The sequence below is a fragment of the Anabrus simplex genome, chromosome 1, assembly GCF_040414725.1.
Source record: "Anabrus simplex isolate iqAnaSimp1 chromosome 1, ASM4041472v1, whole genome shotgun sequence".
NCBI lineage: Eukaryota > Metazoa > Arthropoda > Insecta > Orthoptera > Tettigoniidae > Anabrus > Anabrus simplex.
In genome coordinates, this window is record NC_090265.1 from 741670239 (window position 1) to 741693352 (window position 23114).

General features: G+C 42.9%; 1 protein-coding gene across 1 annotated transcript in view; it reads right to left on the bottom strand.

Moving 5' to 3' along the window:
* Positions 1-4750: 4750 nt before the first annotated feature.
* pip (heparan sulfate 2-O-sulfotransferase pipe) overlaps positions 4751-23114 on the bottom strand; it is a 205061-nt gene continuing 186697 nt past the window's right edge. The window contains exons 6-8 of the mRNA XM_067136140.2: positions 18623-18747; positions 16222-16376; positions 4751-8342 (exon numbers count right to left, since the gene is read on the bottom strand). Of these exons, the coding sequence (XP_066992241.1) occupies positions 8161-8342; positions 16222-16376; positions 18623-18747 (462 nt within the window). The 3' untranslated portion in view covers positions 4751-8160. The remainder of the gene's footprint in view (positions 8343-16221; positions 16377-18622; positions 18748-23114) is intronic.

Here is a 23114-nt window from a genome sequence, read left to right on the forward strand (position 1 = left end):
TAAGAAATCGCCCACCACTTCAAAACTAAGGCAATAAATTATGTTTCATAGTTCTCATGAGAGCGAATAAATCGAGGAAGTTCGCACCTTAATTTATTTTGAAACATTCAAAATGATGTAAGAAATATCACTTTAACAGTTTTATCATGTACTTTCATCTATCCAGCGAAGTGAACTCTAAGAGAAAACGTTATTTGACGAATTGAAATTTCTAAATAATCAGCTTGTTGGTCTCTTTTCTAGTAGAATATATGTGATTCTTGTTGATTATATGTGGTGCGTACTTGTTGGCGAAGCGTTTTTATACGTGTAAAAGTGATTTTGCCTATGATGTTACATTTATCATATTAAATTACCGCCGTTTATATAATATGTACGTGATATTTTCGTGTTAGCCAATACCAGCAATCTGGCTACTTTGGCCGCCATGTTCTTTTTATATTACGGTCTGAGAATTGGAGACGGTCTTGATACAGGCCAAAGTTATATGAAGTGAACGATAATTTAAAAGTTCACAGGTGGCCAAGACCGAGTAAAGAGCGCACAATTTCAAAGGCTGTGAGTAGAGAACATAAAAATATCAAGTGGATTGTTTGAAAAGAAACAAGTAAATATTAATATATGATTATTACACTAACTAATCTGCCGAGATACTGGACGGACACGAAACATTTCGGCTGCGTCAGAAAAGAAAGTTTTTTTTTTTTTTGCTAGGGGCTTTACGTCGCACCGACACAGATAGGTCTTATGGCGACGATGGGATAGGAAAGGCCTAGGAGTTGGAAGGAAGCGGCCGTGGCCTTAATTAAGGTACAGCCCCAGCATTTGCCTGGTGTGAAAATGGGAAACCACGGAAAACCATTTTCAGGGCTGCCGATAGTGGGATTCGAACCTACTATCTCCCGGATGCAAGCTCACAGCCGCGCGCCTCTACACGCACGGCCACCTCGCCCGGTAAGAAAGATATTAGCCAAGTTAAACGATATACTCAAATATTACTCGTCCTAAAGAAGATACGGCGTAATACACAGTATTCAGTGCAGAAGAAAGAAAGAAATCGCGAAGTGAAATAGAGAGATTTGAATTAAATACGCTCACATCGTCAGACAAGGAGCGAAACGGCAGACACGTCGAAGCTTATGAAGAATAGAGATTGGAGAACATAAAAATAACCAAGAATCATTACCAAGAAGCAAATTAAGAGATTCTTAAGCCTTGTAGAACAGAATTATTATATAAAATTATATATATAAAAATTAAGGCAAAAAAAGTTCGAAGATACACTGAACCCAGTGTTAAATATTTGGGGAAACGTCAGCTCAATAAGAAAACACAAGAGTATTGACGAGATATTTGATTTTCAAGGAGAATTAAAATGAACTCTTACTTGTTGGGATTATGTTAACACTAGCACAAGAGAGAAGATTATTATGACTCGCTAAATTCGAGCTGGACCGACCTGGAGGTGAATATGTAACCAGCCAGCCAACCAAACCTGATGAAGGAGAGGACTCCAGCTGACCCATAGTATCCAGCCGGCCAAGGACTACAGATGTAGGGCCGAGAGCTACAAAGTCGCCATAGCCAGTGAATGACAAGCTAAGTTTATTAAGTGATAGTTCTTAATTAAGTTAGAATGTAGTAACCTCATGAAATTTATAGTAATCGTGCAGTATTTAAGATAGCAAGTGACTCAGTGAAGTGCAATGATTGAATTATATATTACGTGGTTAAGCTGTGATAAAATCGATATATCTCGAAGAAGTGATTATACATGTATTGAGTGTATTATGATAGCTGATGAATTTATGATTATTTGCGAGAATGAGTGTAGATTTCACACAGCAGAATGAGAGTATATGCACGTATTAGATTTCTTAAATGGGTTTGGAAGCCGAACATGCTTATTAAGCATCATAATGAAAAGATATGAAAAGGGAGTGTATTGTAGATTATATGAGTTATACCTTGTCGACGTACGTCATGAAATGGTATTATGGAGTACTAGAGGTAAAATATTATTCTGTGAGATGAATTATGATGCAGTGAAGTGAATATAGAGGCAATGAAGCTTAATACGTCGTAGGAACTGTGTTATACATGAATAAAAATGGTTATGTTGATGTTTATAATTGATTGAATTGAGCGATATATATAAGTGAATGGAGTAATATGAAGGAACTGAAATGAAGTGTTAGGAAGATAGTTGGAGCAAAGACGTAATGATGGATGCTATATATAAATATTCATATTATGGATCAATTATAAGAAGCAAGTACATAGAATGATAATACTTCGAGGGAATATCGTAAGACAAGGTAGGCATGGCTAACTCAGACGCGTGTATCAGAGTAGATGGTTTCTGCTAAATTAAAATAAGGCTGTGTTGTGAGGAAATATCCATAGCAAGTATCATATAGAGATAATACATGAATTGAAAGATGAGATATGTGTGTGTAGCTGTGCTGAATAACATAGACATCAGAGATAATATTGAGCTATCATATTAAAATAGAAAGGAGTCACTTAACTTTTCAACGCAAACAAGGCTTCATGTAAAGTCAAACATGGAATAAGAGGATACAATTACGGCTAATTAAGAACTAGTAGAGTTAGTAATGAGTATTAGATTAATTTATTTGTGAAAGATATGTGATGATTTTACGAATACGTAAACATAGTAAGACTAGGATGGTAGGTGTCAAGATTATAAGTGGCAGTAGGGGTTAGTAACTTTAGCATGTCTTTCAACGGAGATAACGGAGATGAAGCGATATTCATAAAACAATTTAGATTGAGTAACTTGAAAGAACATCAACATATGAACCATGTGTTATATGAATCAATGATATGATTGATTTTATTTTTAAAATATTTGATTATTATTTAAATAATATGATTGATTAACTTAATATTTACATATGAAATGAAAATGTGAAAACAAGATGTTAGCTCATGTCAGGATTAAAATTGAAATCCATGGATAAAGTTTATGATTTATTGGACGAATATTTTAACAAGTTGCTTTCACTTTTCTTCTGAATTATATGAATAAATTTCTTATTATAGATTTTTACATGTGTGAGTAATTGATTTGTAGGTAATTGACATAGGATAACTTAGTCTTAAGTGGATTTTTGCGATTTCTGATGGTACATGCGTTGGAAAAATGTGCGGTAGGATGGAGACGTTCATCCGGAATTGAATTATTTCGCATGAGGTCAAATTTCTCATCTGAATTCACGTTAAGCCGAATTATTTTCATGAAGATTTACACTGAGATATTATTGAGCTGTCGGAGTATTTTTATTTGTGTCGTATCTGGACGCAGGATGGGCGCATTAAAAACTCTCAAGTGTATCCCCTTCTTTAATTCTCCACATAACAAACACATATTTTCTTCATTTTTCTCTCTTACACCCTTATTCTTATATATGCCCATTAGCCACTACAATATACCTCTTATTTCTCTATTCGTAAGTCTTTCTTTCTTTATGGATGGATTTTTTGCTAATTTCACAGAATTTCCGTAATGTTCTTGGTTCCGCATTCTGGCATAATCTTCTGTTTCTCAATGTCTTTCACTCGAATAGTTGCTTTCTTACTCAATTTCTTTTCTTCGTTCTGGATGTCACTATTCCAAGCGTCTCCCAACCAGCATCCTTTTCACCTTGGATAACCAATACTCATCGTGTAGATGTCTCATCTAATGATGGTATGCTAAATTTAGTATTTCCCTCCCGTTTCCCCCTTTAACCAATGTTTTGTTAATTTTTAGCTATATCTGCTGTATACTTATTATATCTCCACATACAAACTCCACTGTCAGCTGTACGTTGTGCTAGCCCCATGATTATTTTGCAGAACTTACTGTCCATTACGTCTAGTTTCTTACTACCTTCTTCAATGCCCCATACTTCTGCTCCGTACAATGCTTTGTCTTTTACAGGTGAATTTTCCTGTAGTTTATATTCTATATTTGGCCAAGATCCCTTCTCTGTTTCTCACTAACACGTCTTGGCTGCCTGTGCTTCCTTCACGCACTGCTGAAGTTGGGGAAGGAACTTGGCCAGAACTCCGGTTTGCCAGTTCATTCAGACATTGTTGGACCTGCACTACAGACGCCCGTTTTCTATCTGACGCTTGGAGTAACTGATACAAGAAGAATCAATGGTGTTACAGAAGAATGCTCAAGATATCCTGGAAAGAGAGTTAGCAACCAAGAAGTACTCAGAGGAATAGGAGAGGCGCCATGCTTGAGTCAGTACATGAGGAAGAGAAGGAACATCAGGCAAGGCAGTCTACTGGCCACGGTCTTGGAGGGTTCTGTGGACGGGAGAAATTATAGACGCAGGCCTACACTGAGCTAAAGAGGACCTAGGTTGCTAATCCTACGTGGAGCTAAAGAGACTGACAAAAGTTCGCGACTCTTGGAGAACTACTGCCAAGCAACCTTAGAAGAAAAAGCTTGGTAACTTCAGAACCTCAGAGCATCTTGAACCGTACAAAAACTGATCAAGGAAGATGGGGATGGCTGAGACTGTGGGGCTGCGCTTCTGGTCACTGAATGTCCTGAGTGAGCTTTCCACGGCTACTCGATGTGACGCACGAGGCAGTGCAGTGTACTGGCGGACTTGATGTTCAGTACTTGTACATATTTTTTGGATATCATACGCCGAATAAATAATATGCTGTATTAGTGCAGCCGAGGAGAAGTAATCATAGGAAGATCTAGAAAAATATGGAATGTTTCAATAATTTTATTACAAATAGAATGTCACATACAAACCAATATTTAACAACTTAGAACAAATAGTAAACATTCAGATACAATGTCTGTGAAGTTTTTTGTACACTGGTTACCATTAATACCGTTATGTTTACAGTCAGTTCTTCACGCTAGCGGCTTCTCCAGTCTTTCCTACAGCAGTCACCGCGGCCTTTAATATGTAGTGGCGCGTGCCAGGGCTTCTAGCAGCAGCTTGTTGACTGCTCACTTGTGCAGAAAGTCGTCTTTTTAACAACAAAAATGAGCTACAATGAACTTACCCCTGAGGATGGGGGTGGTAGAAAAACACCCGCGGTATTCCCTGCCTGTCATAAGAGGCGACTAAAAGGGGCATGGGTTGTCGAACTGGGGCCCCTTACCTGAGTCCCGGCATTGCTTCCACTTACTTGCGCCTCAGTGACCACACGGCGCGGCTCGGTGCAGTGCTCGCCGGTCGAGAACAAGCTACTGCTGCTCATTTGTTCTTAAAGGAAAAGAAACGACAGTGTTTTTAAAAATAAGGCGTAGTAATCTGCTCTTCCCACTGCTGTCACACTTTCCCAGAAGCATCTCTCTTCCCGATAAGCCTTAACAGAAACAATTGGTACCGTTTCTTACAATCGCGAATTATCTTATCTCACGTATCGTGCATTTCATTACAATCATGGTGGGACGGGAGTTTTGGGTCTCAAATTACTGCTCCTCGTTGAGAAAATCCAATTAATTTTAAAATGCCCTCCTTTGTAAACCAGCGAGTGCATTGTCCACTTACGACTACTCCCTTGCATCCACAATAGACGACAAATGCTTGGATATGGCATGGGTCAGCGCTCGAATGCTGCAGATCAGCCGTTGATGTTCATGTAAAAACTACCTCCAGCGTGCCTGGTTCGCTGAAGCACGATACGTAACTACACGGCGTGTTTTAACACGATGTCAGTCGTGGCGTACCATGCGCCGTCTGTTGCCGCCTTTAGAGATAGTAGAAGAAGAAGAAGGCAGGTTTGTAAATTCAGTATGAATTAAGAACGGGGCGGTATTATTGAAATTCAGTGTACAAGGATTCAGACCATTACTCTTGACACCTAACAACACATTTACACTAGTCGACGTTTGTACAGAGAAATCTCCTGTATATTCATTGGTATTTCCTTTCTAAGTAAGTTGCTAACTATCATAAAATGCTGTGATTTTACGAATTTTATAAGCACTTTGCACGAAACTTAAAGTAAGTCATTAACGATAGGAAAGGGATATTTTTAAATATCCCAATTCGTTGTTTCTCGTCTGTAATGTGAACTCGACACAATTTCATCCAAATCATTTTACAAGTTCTTGTTTTAAATACAAACATGGACGTAGGTATTCGCAGGGCAAGACATGTTATAGTAAGCGATTACTGTTTCGTGTGCACACTCTATTCCCGTTGAGTAATATGTATGAGAGTTACCGCAGAGCAGTCGCACGTGCAAGATTGTATTTCAGTCTCTCTCAGGTGTTGACTGAGCTGTACTGAGTGACTGTTGTTGAAATGGGTCGCAGCTGAAAGGGAACTACAGTGGAAATGAGGCGGCCGATTGTCTCATTAACTTGCGAAGGGAAATCCTATTCCGAAATTGCAAACTTCGTTGGAAGAAGTCGTTCTACTGTGCAGAGCATATTTAAGTGATTCAAAAATGAACTTGTTAATAAACATAGAATTGGTCACCACGAGGAAAACAAGACACGTGTTGCATATGGTCAAGAAGGACTCAAAATCTAGTGCGATATCTGCTTGTGTTGGGGAACAGGTCGGAAGAAGGCGTCTCATCATTTATACAGGATACAGAGCTAGCGTACCCAGAAGGAATCCCTACATAACCAAGACGAATCGGAAGATCAGATTCGAGTCCGCAGAAGTTTATGTAGGAAAGGACCTCGATTTCTGGAACAGCACTTTTTTTCTCGGACGAAAGTAAATTCAACCTGTTTCATAACGATGGTCGTTTTGGTTTAGAGGAGGCCTAATACCGCTTTTGACACCTAGAGTCTTCAAGGTGTCGTGGAGCTTGTTTTCATTTTGCTTATTTACGTATTCTGAAAGAAAATTTGCAGGACGGAGTCCAGAAACTGGATGTTGGAAACGTTTACTACTCCCAGCAAAACAACTATCCCAGGCATACAGTCGAGAATGTCCGACTATAGGTACTTTATAATACTCCTCACACCCTAAAAACCGTAGTGTAGTCCCCCGATCTCAACCCTATTGAACACCTCTAGAATGAACTGGAAAGAAGAGTACGAAAACATCACACCTCTATATAAATTGCTTCTGAAGAAATGGAATAATATTGGAGCAGAGAGAACTTCAAGTCTGATGCACAGTATAAGCAAGAGACTCAGAAGTAGGCACAGCAAGTTCTGATGGATAGAATTCACTATTGTTTTTAGTTCGAGAAGATAACGCCTGTGTTTGAATTAAAATAAGTATTGAGATTTCTTTTTTTTTAGAAGAACTACGTTAATATTGTTTCACTACTGTCTCCATGCGTTCAAGTGCTTAGTTATATTTGTGTGTATCTATCAGACGTATTTACGTTTGTTTATACCGAGAGTTCCACAAATAACTACTTTGGTTGTTTCTTAGTGGCTGTACGAATATTCACGCCCATGTCTGTATAAGCATTGACGTTCGAATAGACTTCCTTGTACGAAATTCATGAAATTATTGCTTCGATTGCATAGAGAAAATGTGGTTTAAGAGACACTTCTTTTAACTCACTCGTTGTGAGCAGGACAATTTGACAACGCCTTGAGAGCCCATATTCCTATGTTGTTTCAGTTCGTTGTTTGGTCCCACACACGCACTGATGGTTGAAATATAAGCTTGATTTAAGGTGATCAAGATAAAGAATAAATAAACCTTAAATAAAGGTACATTTCTTAGAAATAAAACATTGCACTGTCTCTGGTATTCCAGAAATCTGTCCTATTGTCTGGATCTCCCTCACAGCCATAGTTCTTCAGCTACAGTTCTCTGAAGCTGTGAGGAATGCACACATTTAGAGTCTTGTAATAACTTGATTTTCAGATGTCACTGATTTCTAACGTGTTTTGAACTTGAAAGTTGTTGTTGTTGGGTATTCAGCCCGAAGGACAAATGTGAAAAGAAGAGTCCGCAGCTGCATTATACATATTTTAAAATGACCCCTCGAATATTGTCAAAACTCCGTGAAAGTATATATACCGGTTTATCGCCCCCTAGCCTTTCCTAAGTTAACATGGTTATAAAAATCAGTGTCCTGGTTTCATGCGTTGAAAGAAAATTCCCGAGCTGGTATCACAGACAGAGAAGGGCCGTCCAGAGCTCTTCAGCATTTTGTTGCTAAAAGAATGAGAGGATGAAAACGCTTTCACGCAGCGCCCTGGGCCGATGGCAGGCGTAGTGCCAGCAGCTGACGGTGGAGACGCTGACGACAGAACTGGTAGAACTCCACCTCCCGGGTGAAGTTACGGCGAACAATGTCCTTCACCTCCTCGCTGACCGGGGGTTTGAACAGGTTGCGGTTAATTCGTGTGAAGCGATCTACTTCATCTGCAAGAAAGAAAGACACACTTTAGTTAGAGCGTAGTTAGAAAATAAAGAAATGATTTCTATAGGAAGGTGACGTCCTCACCACCTGGCCTAGAACAAATTACAGTTACTTGGGAAATATTTTACTCGATTACGAATTACTTTTTGAACAAGTAATCACTAAAATTACAATTACAATTAATTTAAATAACGCTAATCTTTAGGAAATCACGGACGTTTCACATAATACAAAGCTTGCAGGGAAATTATATGACTTCATTTTGTGTTTTTTCAGCGTAGAGACGTTCAGTGTCTATTATCACGTAGCCAGCGTAATGTTATATGAGGTTAATACGGAGCTCTTAACCTCACATGACCTTCCGCTGGCCCTTTGTCCAGGCTTAACCTTACATACCTCAGTTAGTAGCGTATAACTACCTCTTTCTTCTAGGTCTATGAGGAGGAGGAGGATAAGCAGGAGGAACTCTAAATCCACGAGGAGGAGGAATAGGTTTTCATACGCTATTAGGTTTATGTGGAGGAGGAGGAGGAGGAGGAGGAGGAGGAGGGGGAGAAGGTACTTATAAGCTACTAGTTCTACAAGGAGGATCGAGCTCTATCTTAGGAGGAGGAGGAAGACGTCTAAGTCTATGAGGAGGAATAGTGTATGACTATTTTTTTGAGGAAGAGGAGAAAGAGGTAGTCGTACGCTTCTAGGTCTATGAGGAGGAGGAAGAAGTCTAAGTGTATGAGGAGGAAGAATAAGAATGGCGTATGACTATTTTTATGTTTGAGGAAGAGGAGAAAGAGGTAGTCGTACGCTTCTAGGTCTATGAGGAGGAGGAGGAGGAATAGGTTGTCATATGCTACTAGACTTAAGAGGAGGAGGAGGAAGAGGAGGAGGTAGTTATAAGCTACTAGTTTTTATAAGGGGGATCGAAGTCTCTGTTATGAGGAGAATATTTCGATAGATGAGATAAGGGAGTAGAAGAAAATAGCATAAAGGGCGCTCAGTCCAAAAGTTACTTGTAACATGCTATATCTTGCAATAGAAAGACAGATTTCAAAGGAAATGCGTTAACACTCGTATTCACATGATAATCAGTTCTACTTATAATACCGGTTGCAGTCTGACAACTACTCATCATAACTACCTAAGTGAGCGCATTAATATTAAAGCATCTATTGTGTTTAAGTGTGTGCTGAGATTTTTCAAGGCAAGACATTTTTCAGCGACATAAAGCTGGTAAGTATAACTTCAGAATATTCGCATGCAATTAGTGTACTGCTACATGTAAAAGGCGTAAAGATCTCGCACGTCATGTGAATTGTAAACACATTTGCTCAAGTAATCTACCAGTAGAATGCTTAGAAACTCTGTCTGTCGGCAGCGTAATATTAAGAAGCGCGATGTCGTCTCAGCCTACTACAAGTTCTGTTACTAAGTACACACCTTCAGATAAAGAGAAGCAAGAGGAGGAAGAGGAAGAACTCAACGTTTCTTTACCATCAGAGCTTTTTCATTATATTTTATTTCCTGAGCCTACTACACGTTCTGTTGCTGTGCAAACATATCAAGCAGAAGAAGAAGAAGAAAAGCAGGATGAGGTAATAGAAGAAGAATAATATTTCAGCGCTCCTTCGCTGTCAAAGCGAGTTAAGTTTTTAGTACAGATAGCATTGCAGAAGCACGTACTACATCAAAACAAGTTCTACCACTTCATATACATCAACTGTCTGCAGGTAGTCTCAATGTTGACAACAAGACTCTGTTACCCTATGTAGATTTAGGATACTATAAAGACCACAACTTACTCGTAGAACTATTGCAACTTTTACGAGCTTATCAAGATACTGGTTACACAGAGTAGGAACCAGAGATTCTAGAAATAGGGCAAGAATTACGTCTTACGGGTATTACTGAGTAATAGTTCTTCAAAGTGAAAACCCCGCCTGTAAAGATAAACATTGCACATAAGTTCCATCAACGAACTCATGGCACCTACCGTTGCAGACGTGTCATCACATGTAGAAAGGATGAACTATCGCAAGCTAACTTATTAAAAATAATTCCTTAAGCCTCTAGAAATAAGGGGTATGCCTACAAGCATCTATTCACTGTCACTGATGTGCACTCTAAATTTGTTTTTTTAGCATGGATATAATTATTTATAGCCTACACGATCACACTTTATTTCCTGACCTTTGCATTCTGTTCAACCATTTTCTAGCAGCTCGACATTATAAATTCAGGACTATCTGTTATTATAACCTATACAGAAAAACATGTTAAAAAATGATTAGAAATGTTATTTTCTACAACTTTCGTTATGTAGTATTTTTCGATAGAACTGCTACTAGCGCGAATATACGAGAACGTAGACTTCACCTCCTAAACTATCTTTTCAGCTAGCATGAATAAAAGTCATTTATAGTCTACCCAATGGCGGCTTATTCCTAACTTTTACATTCCGAGTTTTATTATATTTGTTGAAAAAAATTCTCACAACTTAGCTAAAGTCTAAATTTATGATTATTTTTGTTGGGATGATGGCCATGCAGTTTTCAAGACTCAAAAGCCTAGCACTTCGCTGCCTGAGCTACTCAGCCTAAGTTAGTCTGCGATGTTTCAACATCACCTTTGTCTGTCATTCTTAGATCAGGTCTTTGGGTTGATGGCCATGCAGTTTTAAAGACTAAAAAGGCTAACGCTTTGCCGCCTGAGCTACTTAGCCTAAGTTGCTTTCGAACTCAGAAGAGGGTATGGTGTTAGAATTAGGTTTCATCTCTAAATGTGCAGGTCGTCTATATAGCATCAAGTCTATAACCCGCAACCTCCCACTACAGTTGTAGCGCGAACTGTTTTGTTCGGTTCTGAACATTGTTTTAATCTCTAAGTGATGTAAATATTACGGCAGACATTAAGAAGTCTCTAAATTTCAAATCTATCAGCTCGAATATTTAAAATAAAAATTCAGTGCTCCAGAAAATAAAACAACAGAGCGTTCCGCATCAGCACAAACGCTAGCGCAGTTGACTCTGCAGTCGCTCAGTTTCGGGACCCTGAGATCGCCCTCCAACCTTATATCCGTATAAGCAATACAATCCTGTTAGGCCTTACACCACCTCCCTAGTCCCATACAATGTATTGTCGCCATCCTTTTCGGAATTCCAAGTTCAGTTCCAAGCTTCTGAGGTTGCAGTCCGACGTTACGCACGTATGATAAAGCCCATTTTTAAGCCTTATGCCATCTCTCTAGAACCGTGCCGCCATCTTGTTCCAAGTTCAGCTCCAAGTCCCTGAGGTTGCATTCCAACGTTATGTCCCTATGAACAAAGCACATGTATTAAGTCTTACACCATCTCCCCAGTCCTATTAATACAACGTGTAGCCGCTAACTCGTGTACGGAAGGGCAACCAGTTAGGTTGCCAACACCATAAGAGTTTTTTGTTTTTTATTGTTAGTGGACATCTCCTCATCTAGCCTTCTTTTTACACCTTTCAGGAGACTAAACCTGCAAAATTAGCTAGGATGTACAGTTATATCCGAGCTAGCGTAGCGAAGGACAATCAGCCAAAGTTCAAACGTATGCATATTTTTTCACACGGCAGACCAGCTTGTTTCTAGTTCAGCTCTAAGCCCCCGAAGTCACCTTCCGACATTAGACCTTTATGAATAAAGCATACGTATTAAGTCTTATAGCCACCATCTGGTTCCAAGTTCAGCCCCACCGGGCGAGTTGGCCGTGCGCGTAGAGGCGTGCGGCTGTGAGCTTGCATCCGGGAGATAGTAGGTTCGAATCCCACTATCGGCAGCCCTGAAGATGGTTTTCCGTGGTTTCCCCATTTTCACACCAGGCAAATGCTGGGGCTGTACCTTAATTAAGGCCACGGCCGCTTCCTTCCAACTCCTAGGCCTTTCCTATCCCATCGTCGCCATAAGACCTATCTGTGTCGGTGCGACGTAAAGCCCCTAGCAAAAAAAAGTTCAGCCCCAAGCTCCCTTACGTCGCTTTCCAATGTTACGCCCCTATGAAGCATACGCATTAAGCCTTATAGCCGCCATCTTATTCGAAGTTCAGCTCCAAGTCCGGGAGGTTAAGTTAACGCGTGGTTAGCGTAACGTTAGGCCTGCAGTTTTATGCCGTTAGCTCAGGTATCGAACTTGAAGTCTTACACTCTTATGCGGTTAGCCTGGGAGGTTAGGTTTAGTTTAGGTTAACGCGTGGTCAGCGTAACGTTTGACCTGCAGTTAGCTTGGGTATCGAACTTGAAGTCTGTTAGGTTAAGCTTCTACTCTTATGCGGTTAGCCCGTGTGTTGAACTTTGAGTCTCTTAGGTTAGAGCTAGTACTGTTAGGCTTCGAACTAGGGTCTGTACGGTTAACGCCCTTAGGTCTGGGATCGAACCTGGGATTTGTGAGGTTAAGTCTAGACACGTTTAGAGCGCACTCTTAGCCAACCGCCCTAGTGAGGTCATGTGAGGTTAAGCACGCACTCTTTGTCAGCACATTTCGGGTGGCGGAGGCCTCTTCCATGGGGTGGGTGGTGGTGGTGATTGCAGAACCCGTGAAAAAATAACTACTGACGGCGTTCTCATAGTCGCAATTAGGCTCTATTGTCCGTCTGCAGCGAGCGATAACAGGTGCACGTTATGTGGACATTCTTTCAGACCATCTGCATCCCTTTCTGACCCTAGAGCACCCTGATTGAGATGCCAGGTTTAAACAGGACAGCGCGCCATGTCACCGCTCTGTGGTGGCAGCACGCAGGCGGTTGGAGGAGCACTCCAGCGAAGTTACGACTATGGATTGGCCCTCCAGATCCCCCGATCTTAATCCAATAGAGCATTTATGGGATGCTATCGATGCTGGTGTACGCTCCATGAACACCGCACTAACTACACAAGACCAATTGTGGTAGCAGTGCAAGATGCGTTGGTCCAGATCCCTCCAGAACGATTCCAACACCTTGTAGAGTCGATGCCTCGCCGTATTGCTGCCGTTTAGAGGGCTCGTTATTAACATCGCATGCAGTGTCTTCCCATGACTTTTGGCCACTCATTGTATATCAATTAGTCTGGTAGAACGTAACGATTACAATTGTATTTTAAGAAATAAATTAGCAGTAAAAATTACTTTTTGTAAGTGGTAACGATTACAAGTGAAAACTAAGAATGTAATCTTTACAACTAACTTGATTACTTGTAACCAGTTGCTTCCCAAACCTGCTTGCCCGCAGCTATGTGCCAGGTGGACCTGGACGATCATGCTTGGTGGGCGGATGGAGTTGGTATTTTAAGCTCATTATGTGCAGATTTTTCTGATGTAATGTGTTTTAAAGATGTGATTTCGAATTGCTGTATTCCTTTTGAAGTAGGCGATTAGGTTTCGAACGGAGCCAATGAGTTAGGGAAGACGCACGATATTTCATGACGTATTTTGGTAAGATGTTCTCCTCCTTGCAATATTCTGTTGTGCGGTAAGTTCATCTCAAAATTCTCTTGTTCTTGTTTGACTGAAACTTGTTTCCCTAAATTATTTTCTCCTTAATTCCTGCTTTCCAACTGGTTTTCCTATCGTAAAGTAGTATGGGCTTAGCCCTATGTCATTCCGCATGCCTCAGTAGGATGTATTTCGTGTGACGTATGCTTGTTGGCATTTTCTTGCAATGCCTCTTGTTTGATGTTTTTGGTTTTTTACTTCTGTTCGTCGCATTTAGTGTGTGATTATCCCTTGTGTTATCGGGTAGCTACAGCCATTGCTAGCCTAGCGAAATCTTTGCAAGCCAGACCCTCCGACTAGGTGGGTGTTGTGGTGGATGATAGATTGAGGTTTAGGAATGTTGGCGACAGTGCAACCAACAGTCCCCTAACAAGAGAATTAACCGTTCAAGTTTAAAATCCCTTGACTCGACCGCTAATCGAACACGGAGTCCCGACGACTGAAGATCAAGACGCTGACCATCTGGAATGGGTCTGGACAAACTCGCGTCCTCGTATTCCTCGAAATGGTGCAGCTCTGTTCGGTGAGGTGCAATGCTCCTTTTTAAAGACACAAAGCTGGTATCACCCTCTCCGTTATTCAGAACTGCTTAATACCATGTGAGAATATGAAAATTTAATGTCGATATCTTAAACGGAACCCGGATCCTGAAAATTAAAAAAATTTTGGATTTTCAGTTTTATGAAATAAAATACCATATCTTTTCCTCTTTTAAACGACGCATCAAATCTTTCCGGTAGCTCAACTCCAAGTGGTGTACTGGGTGTGTTACCATATACAATTTCCATGGATACGTGTTGAGTGAAAACATCCTTCTTCCAATTCCTCGGTCTTTCCGAAGACATTGTATTTATTGTGTTGGTTTCTTGATTTGACAGGATATTGTTTTGTCTTCATTGCTGTACAGTATTCCTAGGATATCGTTGTTTACATTGAGTCATTTGGTGGTTAGTTCAAGATTGGTACTATATTATTTCTATTGTGTAACTGGCACTTATCGAACATTCCTCAATTTAGTAATAGAGTTTATAAAACGGAAAAGCCTCCTTGGGGACATTAGTGGAACTGAGACAATTTCTCGTACCGTAGGAAATGATCCTGAAAATAGTGAGCTTGTATAAATGAAGTGATATCTATTCCTGTCTCTAGCACAAGCAAGAAGTTGCATGGATCAACTGAAGAATAATATAATTTATTGGAACAATGAAGGAAATAATTAACATTTCATTGCTTTGAAAGGTAATAGATAATTCAGTATTGTGAAATTAAAGTTGCGTCAAGCGACACAAAGGACTTCAAAATTAAAATGCGAGTGTGAAAAATGTAATATTTGGGCCAGAATACCGAAGAATGTGTTCGAATGTATGAAGCTATTTATACACACAACAAAGGTAAAATGTGCTGCAGAAGATGGGAACGATGCACGGAAAATACATGGTCACTGTTACGATGTCAATAGACGAAGAGAGGAAACGGACTGCTGAAAAGAAAGAAAATGAGTGAGAGAGGCAAGCCAGACAAAGAATGAAAGGTGTAAAAAGAAGACTAGATGAGGAGATGTATATTAACAATTAAGAAACAACAAAAATCTTATGATGTTGGACTCCAGTAGGAACTTAGTTATACTTTCAACCTTGTTTTCCACAAGTTCACTTTTTTGCAATGTAAGGAATATTTTCTCCTAAACTATTAGAGATACAGACCTCAAACTTTCAGGGATTGTAAACAATACCAATACACACCTTCTATCATTGCCCTTCTGTCTAAATTAATTGATTACAGATTTTATGTCAAAGATACTATGTCAAAAATGAGTCAATTATCTTCAGTAACAAAATAATTAATATGTTCCCAGAAATTACCAGTACATTAAAATCCCTGTGGTACATGATGGTAAATAAATGTAATAAAAAACCAAACCCCATGGCGCAACAGTCCCGAAGGGCCATGGCCTACCAAGCGACCGCTGCTCAGCCCGAAGGCCTGCAGATTACGAGGTATCGTGTGGTCAGCACGCCGGATCCTCTTGGCTCTCTAGACCGGGGCCGCCATATCACCGTCAGATGGCTTCTCAATCGTAATCGCGTAGGCTGAGTGGACCTCGAACCAGCCCAAAGATGCAGGTAAAAATCCCTGACCTGGCCGGGAATCGAACCCGGGGCCTCCGGGTAAGAGGTAGGCACGCTACTCCTACACCGCAGGGCGGGAAAATAAGTATAATATATTATTGTAAAAGTTCCATTATTCTAGTGTTAATAGTTTAAAAGAAAATGTTCCTTACATTGAACATTGGAGGTATAGGAAGGGCTGAGTCTAGGCTATCTGCACCAGATAACAGAGATCTCATACGATGTGAATCGTCGGGTCTGAACCCGGCATCTTCAGGAGTTACTCACCCCAGTAAACCTCCTTGGCTCCGGCAAAGAACCTTGGTACGTAGTGCTCGAACACTGTGAGTGTGGTGTTGAGGTCCTCCAAGACGCCGACTACAGCGTAATGGCGCTCCACGGCGGTCTTGGCTCTCTGGAGGGCGCCCTCTGTGTTGAAAGGCCTGCAAAATGGAGATAAACATCAGGTCACACATTCTGCAGAACGTTCCGTGGTGCCGCGAAATCATGTGATACCTTAAACCTCAGAAAACGCAGCCTATTTCGGCCACGAAACAGTCTGATACAACGTGGACTTGGGCGAAGACTTCTGACATCCACGATAAGGGAAAAAGGAATTCCATGACGGTCACTGATGTCCTGGAAGAAGAATATATGGAGGGACATTTCAACACACAGATACAAGGTGAAGCATTTCTGCAGCATGGATTATAAAAAGTAGTAAGTTACGAGTTGGATACGTGGTTCGGACTGTGTATGTGTACGCTTGTATTTGACAGCCCTGAATATGGTTTATCTGAGTTCGAGAAAACACGAGCCAAATGACGGTGATACACCTTAATTAAGAGCACGGACACTCCCTTTCCTATTCCATCTATCTGAAGTAGTGCGACGTTAAATCACGAGTAAATACACTGACTGACAGAGCAAATGCAACACCAAGAAGGAGTGGTCAGAACTTTATGCCAATTGCAGGGTAGACTGACGTCACTGAGGTATGCTCATGATGTGAAATGCGCCGCTGTGCTGCGCACGTAGCGAACGATAAATGGGACACGGCGTTGGCGAATGGCCCACTTCGTACCGTGATTTCTCAGCCGACAGTCATTGTAGAACGTGTTGTCGTGTGCCACAGGACACGTGTATAGCTAAGAATGCCAGGCCGCCGTCATCGGAGGCATTTCCAGCAGACAGACGACTTTACGAGGGGTATGGTGATCGGGCTGAGAAGGGCAGGTTGGTCGCTTCGTCAAATCGCAGCCGATACCCATAGGGATGTGTCCACGGTGCAGCGCCTGTGGCGAAGATGGTTGGCGCAGGGACATGTGGCACGTGCGAGGGGTCCAGGCGCAGCCCGAGTGACGTCAGCACGCGAGGATCGGCGCATCCGCCGCCAAGCGGTGGCAGCCCCGCACGCCACGTCAACCGCCATTCTTCAGCATGTGCAAGACACCCTGGCTGTTCCAATATCGACCAGAACAATTTCCCGTCGATTGGTTGAAGGAGGCCTGCACTCCCGGCGTCCGCTCAGAAGACTACCATTGACTCCACAGCATAGACGTGCACGCCTGGCATAGTGCCGGGCTAGAGCGACTTGGATGAGGGAATGGCGGAACGTCGTGTTCTCCGATGAGTCACGCTTCTGTTCTGTCAGTGATAGTCACCGCAGACGAGTGTGGCGTCGGCGTGGAGAAAGGTCAAATCCGGCAGTAACTGTGGAGCGCCCTACCGCTAGACAACGCGGCATCATGGTTTGGGGCGCTATTGCGTATGATTCCACGTCACCTCTAGTGCGTATTCAAGGCACGTTAAATGCCCACCGCTACGTGCAGCATGTGCTGCGGCCGGTGGCACTCCCGTACTTTCAGGGGCTGCCCAATGCTCTGTTTCAGCAGGATAATGCCCGCCCACACACTGCTCGCATCTCCCAACAGGCTCTACGAGGTGTACAGATGCTTCCGTGGCCAGCGTACTCTCCGGATCTCTCACCAATCGAACACGTGTGGGATCTCATTGGACGCCGTTTGCAAACTCTGCCCCAGCCTCGTACGGACGACCAACTGTGGCAAATGGTTGACAGAGAATGTAGAACCATCCCTCAGGACACCATCCGCACTCTTATTGACTCTGTACCTCGACGTGTTTCTGCGTGCATCGCCGCTCGCGGTGGTCCTACATCCTACTGAGTCGATGCCGTGCGCATTGTGTAACCTGCATATCGTTTTGAAATAAACATCAATTATTCGTCCGTGCCGTCTCTGTTTTTTCCCCAACTTTCATCCCTTTCGAACCACTCCTTCTTGGTGTTGCATTTGCTCTGTCAGTCAGTGTAAATAAATAAATAAATAAATAAATAAATAAACATATGAACTAATCTAGCCATCCTTCGATAAGAAAATGGACGATCAGAGTGAATGGAAAGCGATTGACTGGGACAATAGACGCAATATTTCCGATAAGTGGTTTCAGGAGGTCATATAGGGTTCTTCTAAAGCGGGAAGACAGAGTGCAAATTAACTTCAAGGGCTGTCTTAAAGAACAGTAGAAGGAGGGAGAAATGAAGACAGGCAGCCATTCTGGACTGCAAAAATTAATGCTTTGCTTGAAGTGAAGGGCCCTAAACGTATTAAACATTAATTAATTCCAGACAACCTAAAATTAAAGTTCGAATATCGAGATAATAACTTACGTGCAGGCGTCGCTGTGGCCGCAGAAGAAGAGCGACTGCCGCCTGTGGTCACCAATCCCCTCTCGAGTTTCTCCCTCCAAGTAGCGACACTCCCGGTCTCCTCGTAGCACGCACGTCTCAAAATCCTGGAACAAGAAGCCTCGTTTAGCCACGAGCGGGTGACAGTCTCCAGCAGTCACAGTAGCCTAGGTGTCACTGAAACAGTTTCGTCACCGAGTCTGCCAAGCCCACTTTGACACCATTCACCACAGGGATTGGATGGTGCTCATATGTGAATCTCTCTTGGTCAACCCTTGTTCTTTCTCGACCCCGACAGTATTAGGTATGCGAGGCCTAGGGAGTCTTTCATTATAACACCATTCGTGACCCTTCCTCTTTGTTTCTTTGTCAGTACCTTCATTCTACAATTAGTGTTAATTAGTTGTTTCTTTGTCAGTACCTTCATTCTACAATTAGTGTTAATTAGTTGTACCACTACCATCATGGCCACTGGTGGCAAGACCGGCACTAGGCTCATCTGCTTGAAATGTAACAGCATGCCGAGTTTTGCACGAAAATGACAACTTCTTCATGGTGCTCAATTTATTTTGCGAAGGACTGGATATTACAAACTATCGCGTAATACAATCACGTCTAAACTGCACGACCAATTCAGCTGATGTGGCATGTGAAATCGGCCAGCAAAAATAAATGAGTTTCCTTTTTTTACTTTCTTAAGTAATACCGAGTACCTTAGAAAATTATAGTGGTCGTACAATATCAACAGTCTTCATTGTATTTTGAATACTGAATATTTTTCCGACAGCCGACTTTTAACAGAAATTTTATCGACAAGCTATTGCAGATAGGACCTTCATTTATTTACAGTTGAGCAATATCTTTTCAAAAGGCGCTGTTCCCACACTAAGAAAGTTCTAAAAAAAAACGCAAGAAAAAGTAATAAAAGGCACATGGAACGTACCTATGATCGTGTATGGTACTAATTTTAATGAATTACGTCTTCCTGGTCTGGATTTCTCATGGCATTTGATAGATTCAACCACTGCAATGCATGTGGACGAAATACTAAAATAAAATAAAAAATTGAAGTGGGAATAGTAGGCTACCTTTTGAACAGACACTTCTCAGTTGCGAATGAAAGTAATAGCTGTCTTAGGAATTTATTTATTAAAAAGTTCTGCAAACATAAGCTCACCAGACAAATAATTAGTCACCCTAGTGCGCACGCACAGATGGATCGTTAAGCCTGTACAGATGGTGCAGCGAATGAGTCCCGTGTTTAACGGCACGCGCACTGCCTCTACGTGAGCATAAGGTACTAGCACATTGAGTTTCAAGCGGACAGTGTACAACATGGGTAGATGTAAGGACGTGACAGAGTGACAAAAAGGGGGGCAATCGCGTTTGGCCGTGCGCATAGCCATACGGTGCGTGAAGTTGCTAGATTTGTTGGCGTTTAGCAGCGGACTGTTCAACGTGTCTACGAGCAGTGGTGTACTACACGTGGCCACGAAACACGGCGTCAGAATTGTGATCGGGAAAAGATCCTGACTGAGAGGGACCGGAGACGCGTTTCACCGCTTATGAATCAAAATCGCTTCCAAACCCGACGGAGATTGCTGCGGTCAGTGAGTGAAGGTCCATTCCAACCTGACAGCGAGAGAACATTGTGACAGGAACTGCATGCAGTGAACATTTGGAGTCGATCACCTCGCAAGAGGCCATGCACATAAAGATGCGCGTCTTCAGTGGGCTAGAAATCATCAAACGTGGGCAGTAGCTGACTGACAGAACGTAATGTGGTCTGACGAATCATGTTTTTGCCCGTATTCCAATGACGTACGTCGTCGAGTGCACCGAAGGCCAAATGAAGCATTTCATCCTGGATGTGTGCAAGGTCTGGTTCAAGCCGGAATTGGGTCTGTGATGTTTTGGGGTGTTCTTCGTATAACGGATTGGGCCCACTCACTGAGGTGACCACTAAATTGAACCAGCATGTTTATTTAAACATTCTGGATGATGAGGTGTTGCCATTCACTCAACATCTGTATAATGAGTATGCTATTGATACCCCGATTTTTCAAATGACAATAACAAAATTCATCGGGCTGGACGCATATGAGACTGATTTTTTTTTAACAATCCCCCACCCTACTACATTTCGATTGGCCTCCAAATCACCTGCCTTGAACCCCATTGAAAATCTGTGGGACCTGTTGGAACAGCGGGTAAAACGCCGACATCAGCATCCCCGCAGTTTGGTGGAATTGCGCAATCAAATCTTCAGCGAGTAGTTTAACGTGGGTGCGACATTCCTGCACAACCTTGTGGACTCACTTCCTAATCGAAACTGGGCGGTTATCAAGTCGAGAAGCGGAGTTAGGCGTATTAAATAATGCTTGTAGTGAGTTCTCCAAGGGTGACTTAATATTTTCTCCAATGCGCTTACGGTATTGATTACATTTAACCGACTTCTCTATATTTAAAAAAATAATAGTTGAAAGTCACTACGCGGTTTATTCTCGGAAGCAGGTGACAGACTACGTCCACAAAATTTCGGGGGTCTTTCTGCTATTGTATGGAAATATTCAATGTTGGAAAGTCGCACCTGAACGTTATGCAACCCAGCACCCTGCAGTTCAGTTGCACACGTGCTGCATCGCTACTGTCTCAAAAAGTCGCGAACAATATAAATGGTTAGGTACATAACAACACTTCCTCAGTTTAGAGGTTCTGAAAGGCCTATCCTATATGTGTGAAAATAAAACCTCATTCAGTTCTCCTTGGGCGTCGGAAGTGAGGAAATATAATATGTGATACCTACACTTAACGACTTTTTGTGGCAGCCTCAGGCGGGCTCGATCCCGACTCGGTCGGATGGTATTTGAACGTGCTCAAATACTTCAGTCTCGTGTCGATAGATTTACCGGCACGTAAAAGAACTCCTGCAGGACAGCTTCTTCGAGCGCTGTTACAGTTAGGAAAATATATTTTAAATAAGTTGATATTGATTTTGAGCTTTTCTACATCTGTTTTAAACTTTGGTAATTAAAAAAATACGTTCTTTTTTGTTGCTTTCTTTGACCGACTTGGCGTGGAATGTCCGGTATGGATATACCTCGGGTAATCAGTTCGGACGCATTGTTACACTAATTTTTCAATAATTAACCTTTCTCTCTACACAAGTTTTCATTCTATCCCTGAAGTTGGCGGCGGGCCTCCTAGACGACGACGCCGTTTCTCAGGCTAGGAGATTTATCACGGTGAAGGAGATGCTCGGAGAAGGTGAGAGGGTTGGCGGCCGCGGCCTACTCTAGGCACTGCCCCGACATTCGCCTTAAAGCAGGAGATTAGAAAACCACGGAAAACCATTCTCAGGACAGTCGACGGCGGGGACCAGCCTTTCTCCGTCTCCCGGGTAGAGGCGTAGATCCAAGGTAGAGGCGTGGCCACCCTTCCTGTGCTCGGTTAGTCGGTGGGAGTGCAGAGCTGTCGGACCACGGACTAGCCCTTCTCCGTCTCCCGAAGAGAGAGGCGTAAAGCCATGGTAGAGGCGTGGCCACCCCTCCTCTGCTCGGTTAGTCGGTGCGAGTGAATAGCTGTCGGACTACGGACCAGCCCTTCTCCATCTCCCGAAGAGAGAGGCGTAGAGCCACGGTAGATGCGTGGCCACCCCTCCTCTGCTCGGTTAGAACGGTGGGAGTACAGAGCTGTTGGACCGCGGACCAGCCCTTCTTCCGTCTCCCGAATAGAGGGGCGTAGAGCCACGTAGATGCGTGGCCACCCCTCCTCTGCGCGGTTAGTCGGTGTGAGTGCAGAGCTGTTGGACCACGGATCAGCCATTCTCCGTCTCCCGAATAGAAGGGCGTAGAGCCACGTAGAGTCGCGGCCACCCCTCCTCTGCTCGGTTAGTCGGTGCGAGTGCAGAGCTGTCGGACCACGGACCATCCCTTCCCCATCTCCCGAAGAGAGAGGCGTAGAGCCTCGTAGAGACGTGGCTACCCCTCCTCTGCTCGGTTAGTCGGTGCGAGTGCAGAGCTGTCGGGCCACGGACCATCCCTTCCCCATCTCCCGAAGAGAGAGGCGTAGAGCCTCGTAGAGGCGTGGCTACCCCTCCTCTGCGCGGGTAGTCGGTGCGAGTGCAGAGCTGTCGGACCACGGACTGGCCTTTCTCCGTCTCCTGAATAGAGAAGCGTATAGCCACGGTAGAGCTGTGGCTACCCCTCCTCTGCTCGGTTAGTCGGTGCGAGTGCAGAGCTGTCGGACCACGGACCATCCCTTCCCCATCTCCCGAAGAGAGAGGCGTAGAGCCTCGTAGAGACGTGGCTACCCTCCCCCCCTCTCTCTGCTCGTTTAGTCGGTGCGAAAGCAGAGCTGTCGGCCATACTTTTTTAGGATGAAGTCTACTCTGCAGCCGCCGACCTTAACCTTTCCAAAATGGGAAGTGGTTAGTCCTATCACAATATGAAGCCTCGTGTGTACTTAACACTCA